This window comes from Pteropus vampyrus, unplaced genomic scaffold, assembly GCF_000151845.1.
Source record: "Pteropus vampyrus isolate Shadow unplaced genomic scaffold, Pvam_2.0 Scaffold50, whole genome shotgun sequence".
Classification (NCBI taxonomy): Eukaryota; Metazoa; Chordata; class Mammalia; order Chiroptera; family Pteropodidae; genus Pteropus; species Pteropus vampyrus.
In genome coordinates, this window is record NW_011888831.1 from 5640890 (window position 1) to 5663348 (window position 22459).

Below are 22459 nucleotides of genomic sequence, written 5' to 3' on the forward strand. Positions count from 1 at the left end.
TCTTATATTGGAGATTCCCTCAATTTTTGTATGTCTGGAAAGGTCTTAATTTCTCCGTCATATCTAAAGGAGAGCTTAGCTGGATACATTATTCTAGGCTGGTAGTTCCTTTCACTTAATAGTTTAAATATTTGATTCCATTCCTTTCTGGCTTGTAAGGTTTGTGCTGAGAAGTCCGATGATAATCTAATGGGTTTACCTTTACATGTTACCATTTTCTTCTCCCTGGCTGCCTTGAGAATTCTATCTTTGTCATTGATTTTTAATAACTTCAATACGATGTGTCTTGGTGAAGGCCTTTTTGGGTTGAAATAATCGGGTATTCTGTTGACTTCTTGAATTCCAAGCTCCAGCTCATTCCTTAGATTTGGGAAATTCTCATCCACTATTTGTCTGAAAATGCTTTCTCGTCCCTGCTCCTTTTCCTCGCCTTTGATAATGCCCATTATTCTTATGTTTCCTGATGGTATCAGCTAGTTCTTGTATTTCTCTTTCATTATTTTTCATTCTTCAGTTTCTTTCTTCTTCCTTCTGATGCATTTCTTGATTTCTGTCTTCAATATCACTGATCCTTTCCTCCATTTGGTCAACTCTATTTCCCAAGCTTGCTATTTCATTTTTCAACTCTTGCAGTGTGTTCTTCATCTCCAGAAGTTCTATTTGGTTCTTTTTGAGGGTTTCAGTCTCCTTGCTCTGCTCATCTAGCTGTTTTTTCAGTTCCTGATATTGTTGATATGATTTGTTTTCGATCTCATTGAGTTTTTTCTGAAGTGCCATCCTAAATATCATTTAAATCGCATATTTCTAAGTCTGTAAGCTTATTTTCTGGAGATTTTTCTCTTTTTTTTTTCTGAAATGCCTTGCCAACTTGGTTGTTCATAGTGTTTAATGGACTATTTCTCTGCCTGGGCATTAATGGAAGTGTATTATGCTGTTTTCCAGAAAGAAAGTTTATTATGTAAAGGTCTGAATATAGTCTGTTGCAAAGAAGGCACTTTTCTTTTGGTTTCCAGTAGGTGGTGTCGAAGCCTCTTGGATTCTTGCTTTATATAATACCCTAAGATACCTGTGGTAGCTCTTATGTGCAGTTCCCACGCACAGACGTGCCGGTGTGCAGTTTGGGTGTTTTTTGTTGAGTTTTAGATGTTCAGCTTATTGTTGTTTCAAGGGGAGAGATCTGGGGATGTCTCTCACTCCTCCATGTTTTCAGTTGAAATGAGACTCATAGCAATGGTCGCCCGCTGGGAATTGAAATGTAGCTTACAGGACTGGCCGCTTTTGCTGCGATTGGTAAGGCCACTCACAATGGTGGCTGCCCAGCTGTGAACACTTGGTTCTGAATCACTCAGAGTTGAGCTTGGCAGCAAGCCAATAACAGTGCCCCAGGCAGTCTGCAGGTTGGGTGGGGCGGGGTCTCAGAGAGACAGTGACAGTAAGATCAATACAGCCTCAGTCTTGCTGCAGATTTGGTAACTGTTATGAGTTCCTGCATGAGACCCAGGTCACAGCAAGACCAGCTGCTGTCTGAGACTGACCCACAAGCCCTCAATATCTGCCCAAGTTCTGTTGGCAGCAGCGATCTGCCTGACCTTATCTCTGAAATGGGGCTCACAACTGTTGCTGGGATTAGAAACGCAGCTCACAACAATGACCGCCCCACAGTGAATACTTCACTCTGAATCACTCAGCTCAGGGCTTGGCAGCCAACCATAAACAACTGCTCCTGGCAGTCTGCAGTCCCTGGCAGTCTACAGGTTAGGCGAGGCAGGCTGATCTCCTCAGACCAGGGGCTCCTAATGGGTCTGTGGGAGGGGTCTGCACAATCAAGCTGGGTGGTCTGTAGAGGGGCTGGAGTAATGCACAACGGTGGCTGCCTTTCCAGCCCTCCTTCTGATGCCAGGTAATGGAGACTTTTTCAGAATGAATCCCACGTGAGCCTCAGACCCACCGCCAATGTCCTGGGTGAGTGTCTGCAGGTCAGAAAACCTTCGTGGGGGTCTTTCAAAGGGACATCTAGGGGCTCAGTCACCTTCCATCTCACCCAGACTGCCGGAATCCCCTCTAGTTTCTACAGTCAGAGTTATTGGAATCTCCTTTTCCCTGGGCTGGAACCCTGGGCTGGGGAGCCCCCAGATGTGACCAGGACCCCCCTCTCCTTCAGGAGAGCCTCTGCAGCCTCACTCTCCCTCCTGGTGATCCTCCACCACCCGTGAGTGAAGGTCCAGCCCAATTCGGGACTTTGCCCCTCCTACTGGCTTCGACGTCGCTCCTTTATCGCAGCTTCCATTTTCTTAACACGTCAGATAGTTCATGCACTTAGCATCAAGCAAGAAGCAATTATGAAGTAATTCAAGCTGTAGGAGTTCAGCCTGTGGTTTGTTGTTGTTGCTGCCTTGTGAACGGTGTGGCTAGAGAGGCCCCGTCTTCATGAATGTTCTGCTTCCACTGTTGCCTCTCAGCCTTGTCTCCCAATGTCCGCAGCCCAAGCCCTCCTCCCTCTCGATAATCTTTTGATAATAAAAGTAACTTTTAATTGGATGCTGTATATTATAGATTAAAACTTGTAGTAATCATTTGAGGCTCCAGATGATATTTTCCTCTAGAGACAGTTTACTGCTGCTTCTCGCAGGCATTTCAGATAGGGGTACATTGGCTTACTCCAGTAAGGGATGAGACTAAGAACAAGTGGGATTGTATTTTTGTAAAAATCAGTCTGTTTCTGATAAACTCCTACTTCTAAAGTGTAAGCCATTAAGGTGTCCTAATTGAAAGCCTATTGACCAGTGCCCCCTTCCTTGATAGGTGCTGAACTCATATTTTTCCTGATCCACTGATACTGCCTAAAGCTTCTGCTTGGGTTCTCTGCCCCTTGCCTGGCCTCTCTGATAGTCACCACTTACGAATCAACAAACGCCTCAAGGTGAAAACTTTACTATCGTGTTCACCCCTGAACTTCTTTTGCTCTAGGATCTTGATCCCAAAAGTCCTTGTTAACTTTAGTAGCTCTCCAGTCCTTCAGACAGGTGGGTTTTTTGTTGTTTTTGTTTTTGTTTTTGTTTTTAATCCAGCATTGTTCTTGATGGGAAGTTCTTTCTGTTTTAATCCAATCTACTTATAGCTGAAAGTAGAACTAAATTCTTATTTCTAATTCACCTGTAGATTATTTTGTATCTTTCACATACACAGTCATATCTACCAGTAATGACAAATTTGTTTCTTCCTTATCAGTACTCATTTATATATTCAGCTTCATGGCTGAGATCTCTTCTGTCAATATGGCAAAGGTTAGGTACTTGAGTGGCATTTTTGTTGGTTTGTTTTGGTGATATAGAGGTGTTTTAAGTGCTCCAATTTTGCAGTTCCCATTTATCTTGCAGGACTCTAAATCTTCTTCTTTGGCTTCTTTTCTCTTTCATCACCTAATTGTCAAAGAGTGCTTCTCCATTTCTTTTCACTTTTTTCCTTCACCAAAAGTTATGTTTCAAAGACGGCCCTTTTAAATCATGTCTGCCCCTTTAAATTGTGCTCACTTTGAAGTCCCTTCCCTGCAGTTTGTGCTCTGATCTGCTCGAATGCGATTTTTAGACCATTCAGACCCGCTGGCATCCCTCTTCTGTCTTTCATGCACTTTATCTCCATCTGCCTTCTCTCCACAAAGCCTGGTACTGAGGTGGAGCTGGGACAGGCCTATGAGAATACATGCTGAGATTTGGTGACTTTTCTCATTTTATTCAGTTTGAAGGTTCAATTCCCTGAGTTCAAGTTATGCTGAGTTCAAGTTATGCTGAAGTGTGGTTTCTGTATAGATTTACTTTTTCCTTCTTGTTTTGTTTTTGCATTATTTTGCAATAAAATATTGGGACACAGGTAACTTAGATTACCACCAACGTTTTCAGCTATCTAAAGTTCACCTTCATTGTTGAAAGATATGTTTAATATAGAATTCTGCGTTCAGAGTTATTTAATACTTTCTCCAGTACTTTCAAAGTATAATTTCTCTGTATTCTGGTTTCCATTGTTAGGAGTGAGTCCAGTCTCTTCCTCTAATACTTTGAGCTTAATTTCCTTTCTCTCTCACTACTTTTTTTTTTTTTTTTGTCTTAGGTGCTCAGCAGTTTCACTGATGTGTCTAGGTATAGATGTTTACTCTTTCTTGCTTGGATTAATTTAATTTATCATGATTATTAAACATGTATTAGTCTTATGTTAAACCCACATTTTTACCCTCTCCTTCATATTTTCTACCTTTTAGTCTCTGTGCTGCATAGGAGAGAATTTCTATGGATCTGTCTTCTAGTTCACTGCTTCTCTGTATCCAATCTGCCATTACAACTATCCATTAACTTTAGTTTCTACATTTTCATTTCTAGAAGTTCTATTATTTCAGTTTTCTCTGGTAGTCTCAGATTTATATTTATTTCTTTGGAAACAATATATTTGTTTTATAGTTGTTTTACAATGTCAACATCTGAAACTGGTATAGAATTTTTTCTTTTTTACTGGTGGTGTCTTATTTCTCTACGTGCTTGCTTATCTTTGTCCATATTTGGTCAATGCCCTCGAAAAACTGTGAGGTATCCTCCAAATCTAGGATGGAGATAACTTCCACTAGAGAAGACCTGAGTTTAACTCAGTCACCTAGAAGTAGTAGCACATGGCTTGACACCTGGCACACCCAGGCAATACATACCCAGCTAGGTTCTAGACATATTTCCTATGCCCAGGCCCTTTTGAATGTGTTCCATCCAAGTCCTGCTGTATAGAAAACTGTGTATACAATCCTTTCTCTTTTGCCCTCCCACCATCCACACCTCCAAATAAAAAAAAACCCCAGCAGCCAACTCTATATTTCCCAACCTTTTTTGTAAATCTAAAACTATTCTAAAATTATTTTTTAAAAATCCAGCAGTCATCCAATTCAGCCATTACCATTATCAGCCCACTCCCCATCTATCTCATTCCCTATCTTTAGGAGTAATTTTTCTGGGCACCTCACAGCTTTCAAGCTCTAAATCAAAAGCCTGTTTGATCTTGAAAAACTCTGCTAGGAACCATACAATACATAATAAGTGACAATAACAATTATAAGTGTTGGGATAACTTCAAATACTTGAAATTAGTAGTGGTTCAGATTTAGCAATCTAGACCTTCACCATGACCTTTCACTTTGGCTGAACCTCAGTGACAATCACAGAATATAAACCACGTTGTAACAATTTCTCTTTAACCTGCATTCTCTTTGTACATGTTCTGTCTTAAATTTATCCACCTGCCACTTTTATTTTCCACCTATAGTTTTAACTGTATCACAGCCTCTTCATAGTGCTTCTCAATGACTCAATGAACTGTCTTTACTGAATTTGAGTCATCCATCTCAAGATAGTACTCCCACTTCTGGTTACCATATTTTCAATCTAATTAATCTTCTCACCCTCCTATCTTCAAACTTCAGGCTCTAAACTTGAACACCTTTCTACCTCAATTCTTGCTCACCTCATTTACATTTGTTTACATAGTTATAGAGAATAGTAGTCCATCTAATACCAACCAAAATGCCAAAGAAATATCATGCTTGCTTTTAACATTCTACTAATGAATGTAAAATGGAAATTGTGATATTAAAGTTAAAATTAGGCTTTAAATGTGGATTTCATTGCTTTTAAATTGTGGGTAATAATGACGTTTATCTGAGGTTTGCAATAAATAGCACAGAATTAGTTGGCATTCTACCTGCAAGTGAGGATAAGAGATAAAGATCTAAATGATGGCATTTATTCATAACTGAGTAGTGTATTAGCCTTGAACTTTCATGTTTGCTGAGATCATCTTCTAGAAATCTAAAACACTGAACATAACCAGATTACTGTTGCATGATACAAACCAAAAGGTTCTTGATCAAGTTATGAGAAAGCCTCTGATAAAAATTCAGGAAAATATTTCAAACATTGAGGGAAAAAGAATCATCACCACTGTTCAGATATCTTATAGCAGTTAAGGCTGTTTTCACTGAATAAGCATAAAAACAAACTTTACTGCCTCGCTGTAGACAATCTATGGAAACACATAATGAAAATTTTCAGGTTTTTTTTTTTTTTTTAGTATTCATGTTTAGGGATTTCTTCTAAATTAAAAAGACCGCCTATAAACAGGTCTTTGCTTGTTCCCATATTTGATAAAATAACTTTCAAGAGGATCAGAAAACAGACAATGATGCTGTTTATAACAGTCATTCTTCTGAGTCAAATATTATATTGGGTCCTTTGCTAACATTATTTCACTTAGTTTTCATTACAATCCTATCAGGTATTATTCCTTAACCAGTAGAGAAAATGAGACTCAGAATGTTAAGAAACTTGTACAAAACAAAGTCACATAGGGAGCTAGTGGCAGAGCCAAGAATCAATCATAGATTGGTTTAACTGCAAAGTCCATGCTCAAATTTCTATGCTATACTTCTTCTAGAGCAGACTTTCTTTTAGAGGAACTAGTCAGTATAGAAGTATAGCTTATTTCCATTTCTATTTCTCTGGTCTGGACTATGAGTTCCTAGTCAGCACAGCCCATGTTTCTTATATAATTTTAAAAGAAAGTTAGTTTTCCCAATTCCTAATAGTGCAGCAGTATCAACAAATTACTAAATGAATTCATCACCACTGTGCCAAGAAATGCCAAGACAAATTATTCTAACTGAGCTCATCTATAAAAAGGGCCAAATCCTTAACAAACAAGTTTAAAATGGGTACATAAACCTTTCAATGGCCAATTCTGTGGTGTTCATTGTGTAATGATTGGACATATGTCAATTTAGGTGAGCTACAAATGGAAAGGAGAAATGTGGCTGCTATATGACGTGATTATTTCAGAAATAATCACATTTTGAGTCAGTTCATGAAGACAAAAACACTACACACTGTATTCCTAGCATGGTACTATTTTTTTTCCTAGTATAGGTAGAAAAGCTAAATATATCACTTTTGAATTGGAACAATAATTTTTCTGGTCTATTGCTTTTGAAAAGAGATTATGAGACAAAACACAAAGAAAGACAGACATCATAAAATAACTTTTATACAGGATTAGTAGATCTGTTTACATATAAAAAACAAAGGACCTCATTACAGTTAGATTTCACATAAATTACACAGATTAACTTTTTAAAACTATGATTCAATTTTGTTTAAAGTCCCTTTTAAAAACTCCATTTTGAAGGCACAGTGCATGAAATAAACCAAAAAACTGAAGCACTTGAGATGAATAAGTATTGGGCACCTCATAGGTAGCTATAGATTGTTCTGGAGCTGGGAAATGTCATTCAAAAAATGGAGAGGTGAAAATTTGATTTTTAATTGAAGCATAAAAAAATACCATTATGTCATACCTCCAGAAAATCTGCAGCACGGCCAGCATAAAATGTAGCTAGTACATTCATGTTATGCCATTTATAAAAGTGATAATCATACATATTTACATAATTTATATCCAATTACCTCAAAATGGTAGCCTACTTTCAAATTTCATAATATAGTCTGGCAAATTAAAATCAACTAGGACAATATTCTAAAAGTCAAATGGAATATTAATTATTGCTAAAACAGAAGAAATGAGTATTGGGAGATATTTCTTCATGAACTAGAAATCCAAGTTCAATAGACATTAGTCAAGGGCCCTAATCATCCCCCCAAAATCTGCTTTAAAACAAATCAGAAACCCAGAGAGTTATCAAAAGTTTTTGCTAGACAGAAAATCATTGAACATCAACCACAGTGGAATTTCTGTAATAACGATAAAGTTGCTGCTGTTAAAAACAGTTCCACCAGAGAACCATAACATAGGGCACTAGTACAGCATTCACAGCCAAGAAGCTTTCAATATAGCAGGGACAAAACCTGGCACAAGTACATTTCTGGTCACCAGAAGATAAAACTATTTACTGATGATAATAAATGAAAATGGAGGAACAGGTCATGGTTACTGAGTAACCTGGTGTTAGCTCAGAAACACAATAAGCTCAGGCATAAGCACTACCTTTTATTTATTTGTCAACTCATAATTAGTTTAAGTTCAATATTCATTAATTCAGCAAATCCCATTCAGGTAAAAGTTACCAAAGATAAACCAATCAATCACACTGGGCCAAGTATACATTATGTTTCCTTTCTGGAGGATGACAAAGTCAAAGCAAATTCTCTTCAATGAGAATAGTGAGCATTCCTCAACTAGATGGGATCCCAATCACTACCCAAATGTTCAGCAAAATACATCAAAACCAAAGGGTTTTTCCTTCTGAAATTAACTTGAGTTCATCTTATAATCAGTACAAGTACATTTACACAGGCAGACACTTTGCACAATACCTACGCAATCACTTTGTTTTTATTAAGGAGCTGGGGGGAAGAAGGCTTACAGACTGATCACCAGGAAAAAAAAAAAAAAAAAAAAAAAAAGCCTTGTGAGTAAATAAAGGCACAACTCAGGTTTGGGCAAATTTCTTAATACTGTGATACTTACTTGCTTCCATGACTCCAAGGAAATGGAGAGTCTCTAGGAGAAACACTGAAAAATGCATTCCTCATCCCATATGGCTTCAATGCCTTAAGCAGTTAATGTGGTCTAATATTAGATTAGATCCACAAATAAAAGACAAAGCAGGGCAGAGAACACAGTCTTAGTAGTCATGATCCTGTACGTTCATGTTAATAGGCTGAGAAAGCCTTGTTTTCCAGAACAATGCATTATTTAGAAATTAATTAAAGAGTCAAGATTTATAGCAGAATTTGGTTTTCCTTTCACGAAAAATTATTAAAAGAACTATTTGTATGTTCATTTCTAAAAAAATTTTTACACATACTTAAAATATCTGGACTCCAGCCACTGTGATGTACGGTTAAAGATACGTTTAATTGGAGAATTTAAAAGGCATCCTCTAGTGAAGACCTAATTAACTAAATAAAGGCTGTCACATCAACTTTGTTTTATTTCTACCTGCAATATCTCAAGCAGAGCCAGCCACTCATAGGCCCTTTGTTGGTTTTCTGACTTTTCATTCTTAAAAATAAAGCTAAAAAGAGCAATATTCGCATCATCCCCTTAAGGAAAATGTAAAGAGAAGAAATTAAATCATGTATATTTCATGAAGTATTAGCACCCTACAAACTCTGTTCTATGTATGTGGGGTAAGAGTAGGGTGGCAAGGGCTCAAAATTTAGTCGTTAATAATACAATTAATATCAGAATGGCTTAACCTTGAACCACCCAAATTTATTATAGATACTCATTAATAAATATCTTGACTTCATTATTCCCGCTAAACCAAATCTCTTTTTATAAAGCCCGTTGGGGTGCATTCCTCACAAAACTTGGTTGAATGACCTAGGTAGGCTGTACACCACCCCACATGAAAGCTTTGGGATAACTGATACATTAATGGATATAGAATACAATTTGAAAGGATGAGAGCAAGCTTTTTGACTCCCTGATTTAGTACAAGTTCAGCAGCAACTTGACCATTAAAACATTCAAAGGTATTAAACCATTAGATCATTGATAAGACCTACACTTACAAAAAGCATCATTTCCACTGAATAGTATGATATTACAGACACAATAAAATGCAAATCTTTCAGGTCTTTCCAATAACCCAACTGTCAATGAAGATGACACTTTTGTCTCCACAGTATTATATCACACAGCAGTTCATTGTTTACATTTTTTTAAATGGAGGGAGCCATTTTAAATGCTTTCAATTGAACTTTTAACAAAATTGATTAATAAAAAAGAGACTATCAAATGAAACATTAGGACCAAGAACCCAATCACTTGCAGATGCCTATATGAATAAAACTGGCCAATCTATTTCAATAACAGTATGCTATATAACAGGGTGTAGATTTGGACTGGATCATGAAGTGCAAATATTTTGTGTTCAAATGTAGGTTAAGAATGTGCAAAAGTAGGTTTCTTCCACTTCCAGATATTTTCAGTAGAATTCAGATCTTGCAGATTGCTGGGTAATCTGAAACCATAAGTGTGTAACATAGAAAAAGGTTCAAATTTAGGAAATATTAAAGAATTAGGCATTCCTAGCATAAACTAGTGCTTCACAGATAAAAAGCAGCAGCACCTGTGGGTTTTTACCAAGTTAAAGATAGGCAACATGAGTTTTAGCTTTTCCTAGATCTCCCTCTTAGCTCCATTCAAACGGACGTTTAGATCTTTTACAACAAAGTCAACAAGTTCTCCCTTAAAATGGAGATATTTAGAACTTTGCTAAACCTTACAAGAGAGGTAGTGAAATCTTGCTCAGAGCACAGCCCACCAGTTCTGATCTAGCCTTGGAATAGGTAGAAAGCAAATGCAGAAGCCCATTTATTCATTTCCCAATGTTATATATGTTTAAAAATCAACTCAGCCCCCATTAAACCTGAATAATAAGAGAAACTCCAGCTATTTAATAACTAGAGAGAAGTACTCCTCAGTAGGTTGGGAAAACCTTGAGTTTTTAAAGCTGTATGTCAGATTCTGACTGCTGTCCCTGCCTTAATATTTCTGGATTCTTTTGGCCATTTAAAGAAAAAAGCTAAAGCCACTAGTAAACACCTGATGTGCAAAATATAACATCCACTAGTTGGCTTTATGCAGTTATTACAAGCTCTAAACAGCTCATCTTAAATTAAAAAGAAAAACAAAGTGGCTGTCCCATCTCTGCTGCATAAATAGAAAGCAGATTTTTTTTTTTAAAGGTAAGAGTACTTTAAGGAGAGGAAGTTCAAAACTGCCAGCCAAATTCACAGAGAATACAAATTTAGCAAGTTAACTTCCCAAAGCTCTTTGAAGAAGCAAGACAGTCTCTCTTCTTAATGCAGTGTCTCCCAAAAGGAACTGTAATTTTGCTTGGTACTTATGCTGGGAGATATGTAAAGTGCGTGTTTCAGTGTTTGCTAGAATATAATGTTTCCTCTTCAGTGTCCGTTTCATCCTGGAACTCATGGCTCAAGAGGGATTTCTTGGAGCCAGTTGACATCATGCGAATTTCATCTTCATACTCATCATGATGCTGCCTGAGCCGATGAAAGCCATCCTTGTGTCTGTTAGACTTGATTGAGCAGATGCACCAAATAATGCAAGCTGTTAGGATCAATGCTGACATGGTGGCACCTGCCAAAGAAAACCACTACATGAATGGTGTTCTACTTTAAGAATAAAAATAAGCAGCTTCTTATACTAGCACTTCTAATAATATACCCTTCATTTATTTTTTTTATTTCAGGCACTTAAAACAACCTTTTATTATTACAGAAACAGTACATCTACAGTATGCAAAATTAGAAAAATACAGATAAACAAAAATACTAAAAACCCAAACCAAAAACCCCATATCAAAATCATTTTTAACAAACCTAGTGCATATTTTCCCAGATTTTTCTTCATGCATGTGTATGTATATATTTATTTTCTTTTGTCACAATGAAATCAAACTGTGTCTACTGTTCTGGAACTTATCAATGACTACTTTTCCTTTCCAATAAATTTTTATCTCATTCAGAATCCTTCATTTATTTAAAATATTTGTGCATAAGGCTATCAGAATAAGAGTCTTAGTAAGAGAAAATGATAATAAAGTCAAAATTAAAATTAAGTTCACAACAGCAATGGGTGACAGAGCCAGAGTTAAACCATGGCTGAATTCTAGCTCCCAGGTTTCTAAAGAACTCTTTACTTTAAACATGCCACAACAGGCTCTATGATTTGACCATGTTTCCAATACACCATTCTCCTTCAAGGAAGGATCTCCCTCCCACACACACTATAATAAAATTTGTTTTCTTTGTATCAAGTCCAAGTTGCACTTAGAAATAAACCAAGGCTTATTTTGTCAAAAAGACAATACAACACAATATTTATTATTTTATCATAAACTTTTTCATTCTAACTTTTCAGTAATTCAAGCAATGGCACACATCGATCCTAGAGAAAACAAATATTTCTTCCATGATCATGGAAAAACAGAACTAATGTGTCGTCGTTCAAGGGATTTAGAATCTTAAAGCCAATCATTCACTCAGTAAACAACTCTTCATTAAGACCCACACATGCTAACCATGGTTCTAAGGCACTAGGGATGCAGAGGAACTCCCCGCTCTCTCAGAGCTTAAGTTTCAGTGGGAGAGACTGAATGTAGACAGATAAATGCTTAAATATACAATATAATGTCAGATAGTGACAAGTGCTATAATAGAGTGGAGTGGAGATAGTGACAGGGGTACTATATCAGCTAGGGTTATCAGGGAAGGCCTCTCTGTGGAGGTGACATAGTACAGACCTGAAAATGTGAGGGAGCAAGCCATGAAAACACATAGGAAAACAATGTTTCAGAAAATCATGTTTAGATAAGGAGACATTAGAAGAAAAGAGTTTAACTTCATGTGATTCTAGAAGCGATCCACTCTCAAATTAAAATTTCAGGACTGGTGTTAACTTCAATTACTAAAAATTTAAATTTCTTTACCTGATACAGTCACCACAAGCTCCCTTGGCAAACCAAATATCCGGTTATCTGTGTCAAAGACTATTACCACAGAACTAGCTGCATCATGATGCACAAAGACCTATAAAAATAAATTGCAAGAATTATGAAAAAGTTTACTTAAGGTATATTGTATCCTTGCTGTATTCCTAGGGCATTTATAGCAAACCAAAGAGATAATTCATCGTCATTTCAAGTACACAATATGCTATAAAAATTTCCCTTTTATTGCTAAAGGATAGAGAGATAACAAGGTATCCTAATCAAGAGTTGGTCACACTTTTTATTTCTTTATTCCTCATAAGCTTTCTAACAAGTGTTTCAAAATAAAACTGAACTATTAAGAATAAGGATTTACACTTATTCTTGGGATACTGCCCAATTTGGGGTTCTTACCTGTGAATGTTGTTGCTGATACCCATCTGCGATTGCGTTGATGTTGTGGACGCCTGGGGCCAACAGGACATGGAAATAGCCTCCCTCTTTTGTGTGTACCTTTATTCCTTCATTGAGTACAATGACTGCTTTAGAGATTGGCTTTCCAGTCTTATCTTTAACAAATCCATGAACTCCCTTGTGAACCTGAAAAAATGTTTAAAATATAAATTTATGTTTTCATAATATCAGATAACCTAGAGGCAATAGCTTGAGGTATGACAAAAACAACAAACAAAACAAAAATCTCATAAGACTGGCTATTTGTTCTTCTCGACTGACTGACCTTCTTAGCTACTCATTCACTGCTTCAGAGGCATAAATATAGAGATAAGGGAAAAGAAAATTCTAATAGAGTCAAAGCCTAAAGTGTTAGAGCCCGAATCTTCTCATGCCTTCAATGATTTACTTTCTACCACAGTACGCTGTCTTAAGTAACTCTGTGTGATATTCAAATGATAGAATGTGCAACATCTCACAGGGTTAAGTTACCTGAATTATAGCAGATTCCAGACATATGAACTCATGGCACCTATTTAGGCACTATAAATTGAACAAAACTCTCCTTTTGATATACATTTAAAATAAATATTATAAATTTTTGGTAAAAGATTAAGAAAATGTTTTGACAAAGGTTTTCATTGAACATATTCCTGAGAGTTTGTTTCTGGTTAAAAGGGAAAGACTCACCTCTACCAACATGCTAAGAAGAGATTTTTTATTTTCTGCCCACAAGGAAAGGAGTTGTGCGGCGCTAGGAAAGTAGCAGCAGCTTGTGTACACTGTGATTTCCGGACAGTGGCCATAGGTGACACTATAATCCTGGAATATAAAATTCAAAAACAAATGTAGGAAAATTAGTAAGTAAGAGTGAGGCTTTGTAATGCAACAAATGGAATAAATGGAATAAAAAGAAAACCTGGTTGATGGAAACAAAGAATTTGTAAAGCATTTTACAGCAAATATAAACAAACCACTTGGTATCATAATCAGTCACAAATATGGCTGCTCCTAAGAGGGCCCTTGAAACAAGGGACTATGTCTAATTCATTTTTGTATCTCCGGTGCTTCCCACAGTGTCTAGCAGGTAGAGGGGTTTAATAGGATTTGCTGAATAAATGAATGAATGAATAAGGACATGCAGTAAGCCAGCTTCCTTCTAAACCCTGGAACTTCACTGTTGTTCTTGGAACTCTGGAGATTGAAATACAAGAACTTGCCCTCTGATACCCTCAATCTGCGGCCTCAAGCCTGATTGTGACAAGTGCTACTGCTTGCAATATTACAATTATCCAGGCACAGGAACTGCTTGTGTGGATAAGTTCCAAAACCTAACTTACCACTTTTCCCCCAAAATCTGTTCTTTTTCCTAATTCAGTTAATGATATTAACTCATTTTCTCATATAGACATGAAATATCATCTGACTTTACTTTCTTGCTGTCACCTGTAATTTGCCAAATCCTGTCAATTCTACCTTTATAATACCTCTGAAACTTCATCCCTTGACTACACCCCCATTGCTACTACCTCAATCGAGGCCTTCGTTATTTCTTGTCTAGGCTCTTATAAACCAGTCTCCCTGCATCACAGTTTCTTCTTCCTATCTTAACCCACTGCTAAAAGATTAATTTTTCCATAGAACAGCTCAGATCACATCACCATATACCTGCTCAAAACCTTCAGTGGCTTCCCATTCCTTACTGAAAGCATTCAAAGCCCCAAACCCTCTTTCCATTCTTGTCTTCCACTACTCTCCATATTCTAAGTAAACTAGACTGTTTATTGACCTCTGCCCATACTGCTTCCTCTTTTGGAATGTCCTACTTCTCCATCTCTGTACCCAAATGCCATTTCTTGTTTGAAGAGAAGGCTACATCTCTGACTAGGTGGAACCTTTTTTGTCTTTAATTATTGACGGCACGTTGAGAGTTGCTCTCTTCTAAATCAAATCGATTAATTCTGTAACACAGTTATTTGTACAATGGGCCTGGGAATGCATTTTATTTATCACTAATATAGCAAAGTACCTCACATTTATTTATTTTAATAAATAAAGGAGAGAAGGCAGGTAGAGATGGGAATGAAGTTAATTTTCTGATTGCACATGTGAATGGAATGATGATCTAACTGCCCATCTGCTAAGAACTCCTAATTTGAAGTGGATGGACAACCGATTAAAATGCTATCAGAAAGAAATTAACAAAGGCCTAAGTAAATAGAAAAACGTACTGTGCTCATGAATAATAAGACAATGCTGTTGAGATGTCAATACAACCCAAAGCAATCTACGGATTCAACACAACCTCTAACAAAATTCCAATAGCCTTTTTTTTTTTTTTTTTTGCAGAAAAAGAAAAGCTAGTCTTCAAATTCAAATGCAATTACAAGGAGCCTTGAATAGCCAAAACAATCTTGAAAAATAACAAAGGTGGAGTACTCATATTTTTCAATTTCAAAACTTACTACAAAGCTACAGTAATCAAAACAATGGTACTGGCATAAAAATAGACATATAGACCAATGGAATAGAATTTAGAGTCAGAAATAAACCCATACACCTATGGTCAATTGAATTTGACAAGGGTACCAAGACCAGTCAATGGGGGAAATAGTTTTTTCAACAAATGGTACTCAGACAACCGGGTTTCCACATACAAACGAATTAAGTCAAACTCCTATTTCATATTGTACACAAAAATTAAATCGAATACAAGAGCTAAATCCATAAAACTCATCAGAAGAAAACATAGGGGTAAAATCCTCAAGACCCTGGATTTGACGATGAATTCTTAGATATCGAAGGAAAAAAAAAAAGCATGAGCAATAAAAGTAAAAGAAATGGATAAATATAACTTCGTCAAAATCAAAACTTTTGTGCATCAAAGAACATCATCAAGAAAGTGAAACAACCACCTATGGAATGAAAGAAACTATTGGCAAATCAAACATCTGATAAGGGTTTAGCATCCATAAGATAAAGAATTTTTGTAACTCGACAACAAAAAGACAATCTAATTTTAAAATGGGCAATAGACTTGAACAGATTCTCCAAAGAAGATATATATGGCCAAAAAGCACATGAAAAGATGCTCAATATCATTTAATCATCACAGAAAAGCAAATTAAAACTATAATGAGGTACCACTTCACATCTACTAGGCTGGCTATAATTTAAAAAAATGAAAAATAGCAAGTGTTGGCAAAGATGTGAAGAAATTAGAACCATCATACATTGTTGGTGGGAATGTAAAACGATTCACTTGATGTGGAAGACAGTTTGATGGTTCCTCAAAGGGCTGAATGTAGAATTAGAATATGACACACAATTCCACGTCTAGGAATATACTCAAAAGAATTGAAAACACAAGCTCAAACAGATACTTGTCCATGAATGTTCACTGCAGCATTATTCTCAATAGTCAAAAGGTAGAAACAACTCAAATATCCATCATCAGATGAATTGATAAACAAAATGTGGTACGTACATTCAATGGAACATTTTTCCGCCATGAGAAGGAATGGAGTGCTGATACATGCTACAAAATGGATGAACCCTGAAAACATACTAAGTGAAAGAAACCAGACACAGGGGAGGACAAATATTGTATGACTCCATTTATATGAAATATCTAGACGAGGCAAATACATGAAGACATAAAATAGATGAGAGGTTCAGGGACACGGAGAAGGAGGAGCTATTGCTTAGTGGGTACAGAGTTTCTGTTGGGGGTGATTAAAAAGTTTTAGAAATATATGGTTTGAAACGGTGATGGTTGCACAACAGTGTAAATGAAATTAATATCACCGAATCATACAATTAAAAATAATTAAAATGGCAGGAAATGAAAAACAAAATGCTGTCAGAAATTAATTTGAGGGTTATCAGATCAAGAAAGCCATGCTGCAGATGCCATTCACTTTGCTTATATCAGACAAGTCAATGGCCAATATTTCTAATGCCATTCTTACTATGTTCTATAACACATACCTTCATGCTGCCCAGGTGACTATGCCATTCTGCTCCACGCATTACTCCTCCTGGAATATTCTCATCTATAAAAGCATTAAGAGATGTAGGATCAACAAGACCATAAGGCAAGACCCTGCCCCTGCCCAAGCGGCAACAACAATAACAAGGGGTAGAGAAAATACTTACCTGATTTATTTGGGCAACTAGGCTGACCCATGTGCATTGATGGATGATTATTTGCATAAAGAGACGCTAAATGCTTCAGAGTCTCTTTGTTTTCCACTACAAAAGAAAAATTCAGAAGTCAGTGGAGAAATCCAAAAGATTTTTCTCAAAGTTCAACTTCATGGATACAAGCCATCTTCTTCTCTCTCTTGCGCACCACTGAGGAATTATAATTAACCACACAGTTCTGTTTAGCTCAGGATAATCAGACTAAGAAGACATACATCTTGCTTATATGAAAAGGTACTACAAGCTGCATTGAAAACAACACAAACTTTCTCCATATGTAATGGCCCCAGAGAGATTCGATGAGCAGCTGTTTAACTCACCACAAGGTACAACCAGTCAGTGAAGGTTTAAAGGAGGGGAAGGCAATTATGTATTGCTAATTATTTGGTTACAGATGAGTTTCTTGAGGCAGGCACTGTGTCTTATTCACTTTTGTATTCTCAATGTCTACAGACATAATTGCTCAGTAAATGCTTGTGGTCTAAACTGAACAGATGAGACAAGATAGCTACACTCCATAAAGCTAGACCAGAGATCTGACCTCTCTTTTCCAAGGAACTGTTTGAACTGTTGATATATGTAGTATTCTTAGGTTAGTTTATTTGCTTAAAGAATGTGCTCAAATGCTCACCATTTAAAAACAATTGAGAAGGAACATTACCTAATTGGAATTTCCTATCTAAGCTTAAATAGTGTATATATAAAGTGATATTCCACACACCTGTTTGTACTGGCTTGTCATATGGGTATGTGACCAGCACTGAACCACCATCTAACGCAACAGAAAGACTGAAGTCCTGTTTTTGAATCAAATTTTCAATGATGGCTTTAGTCTCAGGCTGGGAGGCATTACCTAAAAAATTAAAGAAGTAAAATATAAAATAATAAGTTTTAAAATTTTAATCTATGTAGCTGAGAAAATATTCTCTACTTGACCACAATCAGAAGGCTAACTTACAAAATCTGTAGTAAATACTTTATTACTCTATAAGCCGCTATCTCTAGCAAGAAAGATACATTTTAAAAGGTAGGTAATGGGCCACCTGGCTATGGAGATAATGTGTAAAGGTCAATGACTCTAAGCAAGTTTAAGAAAATTCTTATTGATAACAAAAAGGGGTAGATTTAAAAAGTACTCTAAAGGGCAGTTACTTATCTTCCAAAAATAGTATTATCATTCACTTTACCAACTCTTCCTGCCAAATAAAGGACCCCAAAGCATTGTCAACTGCCAACAAGTTATGTTAAGCTTCCTTCTCTCCCTCCAAATCAAGTAATTTGGAATTGTGGATGAAGGCAAATAAGGTGAACACAGAGCCAGACTCTGCCCTCAAGAGCTGCAAAGTAGCTTAATAGCCTAAACATTAGTCTTACTTGTAAAGTCTGTATCTAAGTCTTTGCCACGAGCATTTGCTTGTCCTGTATTTGAAGTACAGTCTTTCTCTTGTGCTCTCTCTCTCCCATCTGGATTTAGAGAAGGGACAACCACAATTCTAGTCCTGTCAACCAACTAAAAGAGAAACAAAAGTCAATGAGTTTATTAGCTGTATGTGGAATCAAAAAGTACCTACCATGACTCAAACAGAAAATTTTTATTGTTTGTTTTAAATACAGATTTAAAAGGCAGAAAAAAATAAAAATAAAATTCTTTCTCACTCCAAGTACATTAAAAAAAGGAAACAAAAACCCACTGCAGAACTTATGTTCCCAGAGAACTCCTGATGACTTATAACAGGAGTTAAGAAACCATTGCCTGCAGGCTAAATCTAGCCTGTTGCCTGCTATTGTAAATAAAGTTTTACTGGCATGCAGTCATGACCATGCCATGATTGTTTTTTCTGCTGCAATGGCAGAGTTGAGCAGAACATCCATTCCACGAAGCCTGAAATATATACTACAAGGCCCTTTATAGAATAAATTTGCTGACCACTGGCTTAACTCAACGATAATGGTGAGATTTTATTTTCCAGATCAAAAACAAGAATGCATAATCTGACAAATATCAACATATATCTGGAAATAATGAGACTTGAAGTCAGCATGTCAAAAAAAATGAAATAGAATATTTGTCTTACCCATAATAATTTCTCTTCCAGATGATCTATAGGCATCAATACCTAATTATGTGGCATGAACTAATTTCTGATATACTTCATTCTATGAATTTCTAATACTAAATCGGAAAAAGTGATCTCTATTTTATTTATTTTTAAAATAGTCTACAGATAAAAAATATTTGAGACCCTTTAATTTGTTCTTGAATCTCTCCCTGGGGAGATTTTTTTCCTAAAGTATACATGTTTGGGTTTCACCACAGGTCTCTGGGTATGTATATATTTTCTTGAACTTGCCAGGCAATTCTGACTCTTGGCTCAAACAAATGGCAACCTAAAGTGATCCAGTTCAAGCCCAATTAGGCCAGTAAGGCAAATTCTTATAAACTAGGAGTTTTGAAATTCTTGGTAGGTATTTTACTTAGGGCATACAGCCTTCTATAATCATAAGATCAGTAGGTAGCAACTCTGCCCAAATATTAGAATAACCTAAGGAGCTTTTAAAAGAATATTGATGTCTCTGGGGTTGGGGCCCAGTCGTTGGTTATTTTTAAAAACTTCCCAGATGCTACTAATGTGTAGCCAAGGTTAAGAACCACTGTTCCAGGTACTCTCCTCATTTAAAAAAAGAACAAAAAATGTCTTTGAGATACTCCTTGCAACGCACATGAAGAAGTCAATGGAATTTAACTTCTATTATAAAATAGCTATTGAAATAATCTGATTTAAATTAATCTCACCTAATCCCACAGTTCCCTTCTGATCCTAAGCATGACACCAATTCTTTCCAAATCTCTTTTAGAGGAGGCAGCATGGTATAACAAAACAACAGCATAGACTTTAGAGTGAGACACTTTGATTCAATACCAGCTGTGCCACTTACTAGTTGTGTGACCTCCTGTAAGTTATCAAATATCTCTGCCTCAGTTTTCACATGTATAAAATGGAGATAACATAATCACAGAGTTGAGGATTAAATTATGATGTATGTAAAGTACTTGGTATAGAACTTGGCAGACAGTAGGTGTTAAACAAATATTAGTTCCTTTCTCTTTTCCTAAATTCTATATAGACAGTGCCAATTACTGAGTGTTCTAGAAGAATGCACATTCTTTCCTTCTGGTCTCTAAGACAACACAGAACTAGGTTGCTTAACTACACACGAACAAGCCTCTGAATCAAAGTTCTTTTCTATAGTCATAAATGGCTAAAGTAGAAATGACAAATCTCTTTTCCTAAAATCTCTTAGCAGCCAAGATACCCAATAATTTTATATTTATTACATGAAAAGAAATATAAAAACTATTTGTCTTTCACCTCATTTTTCAATATAGTATCACAGAACTAAGTAACTAGTAATGGAAGTCCCTCGAGTTAGAATGTAAGTAAAGACTGGTAGAGTAACTTGACTATTAAAAAAGGGAGTAGAGGACTGAATGCAAATCTTTGACATTTTTTCCTCTAGGTGTCTTAATTATATCCAAAGAAATATAATAGAAAGACACTATTAACAATGCGTATATACAAAATGCTACATTTTTAAAGAGTAAAGTTTATAATGCACTTATGGTGCTTCTGTGTAAGACCTAATAGAAAGTTAAATTTTCAAAATGGTGCCTTGATATCAATGTATCACTGAGCTTTTTCCTTTTAGAGCATGTCAAAACAGGCTATTCTCTTACTTGGGTAACAGCTGGGTTCTTTTTGTAGTTTAGGCAGAGAAATTCTGCCAGAGCCAAAAGCAGTTCAGTTCCAACTGGAGCATTTCCATGGATACCAGCAACAAAGCGAATCTTTGGTTCTTCAGGCTCAGATATGTTGGGCTTATTGGATATTTCAAGGGACCAAATATGACGATATTCAGCACTCTGTCCCAAACTTTCAAAGACCAGAAACAAAAAGTCAGCAAGTAATCAAGCATTATGTTAATGCTAACTTATTAATTTTTAAAAAAGAAAACATGAGAAGCTTTAAAAAGTCTTTAGAAGATGACTCGCTGTGTCAGAAAACCTTAAGAAAATTAGTTTTCCTTGACCAAAGAAAGTCAAATTGAAGTTGACAAATTATCAGATTCAGGATATATTATGATTTAGTTCAGCACTCCTCCAAATTCAGTCATTTTCATACCATCTTCACAAAAAGTTATCTATCCTATCTTCTACAACCTATACTACTATTTAGTTAACATATGTCTTTTAAATTAATTCAAAATTTAGTTAATATATGTCTTTTAAATCAATTCAAAATCTTGTGGAAAATTTTAAATACAAATATAGTGAACTTTACTTTTTAAACCTAAATTAATTTATGTATACAAGACTCTTTATATTTTATTATAAATGCAATACCAGTATCACGTAAAAATGATTTAAAATGCTGTTTGCCCAAGAGCACTGATAATTAAGGCCTGCTTTCTTTAATATAAAGAGAGATTTACAAGAGTTGGATAGAAAAAAATATATTCACATTAAAATGAGGAAGACTAATAGAATAGAAAAATTATTGCTTTCTGACAATGCTATACAATGATACTTAGCATCTATTTATTGGTGGACTACCTAAAACTGTCTTGAGTCCCACCACTGGTAAGTGTTGTATATTTTGGGGGAAATATTTAACTAAAAAGTTACCTTGGATTGGAAGATCAAAAAAACTTAAATGAACTAAGTAAATGGAGAGCAAAATAATTTCCAATTTTTTGTTTATTTTAAATTAAGAAAGTCTATAAGCTCTATATGGCACTAAGATGGACAATGTTAAAACCTGAACTGGGCAGAAATATTCAAGAATCGGTGGAGGAAGAGAGGTAATTGGTATTGCCAAAGTAAATATTATTCTTTGCATCTATGGACATTATAAACCAGTATTTGATTAGCTAAATTTGCTGGTATAATTAAAAGGACCAATGAAGAATAAAACAAAGTAAAAAAGTAAAAGGCTAGATAATACTCGTTAAGTATATAGTGGAAAACCATAAGCTCAGAGCAAACTGTAAAGATCCCCAATAGGCAAACAAAAGAAATCAACAAGTCAAAGAAATAACTTTGGAGTAACTGTAATGAGACCTATATAGGATTTATAACACAACAGTGAAAGTAAGGCAGAGAAACCCCAGAAAGTAAAGGTAAAGGCTATCTCAGCCATTAGTTTTATTATTTATTTATTTATTTATTTTTAGGTGAGGCAACCCTTGGTTGACCTTACAGATTGCAAGGACCTTGTCAGCTTACAATCCCTTATT

General features: G+C 35.9%; 1 protein-coding gene across 1 annotated transcript in view; it reads right to left on the reverse strand.

Annotated features, from left to right (window-relative positions):
- Positions 1–7052: 7052 nt before the first annotated feature.
- CPD (carboxypeptidase D) overlaps positions 7053–22459 on the reverse strand; it is a 56411-nt gene continuing 41004 nt past the window's right edge. The window contains exons 13-21 of the mRNA XM_011359907.2: positions 20901–21096; positions 18539–18674; positions 17886–18017; positions 17117–17212; positions 16949–17013; positions 13649–13780; positions 12920–13105; positions 12506–12605; positions 7053–11154 (exon numbers count right to left, since the gene is read on the reverse strand). Of these exons, the coding sequence (XP_011358209.1) occupies positions 10928–11154; positions 12506–12605; positions 12920–13105; positions 13649–13780; positions 16949–17013; positions 17117–17212; positions 17886–18017; positions 18539–18674; positions 20901–21096 (1270 nt within the window). The 3' untranslated portion in view covers positions 7053–10927. The remainder of the gene's footprint in view (positions 11155–12505; positions 12606–12919; positions 13106–13648; positions 13781–16948; positions 17014–17116; positions 17213–17885; positions 18018–18538; positions 18675–20900; positions 21097–22459) is intronic.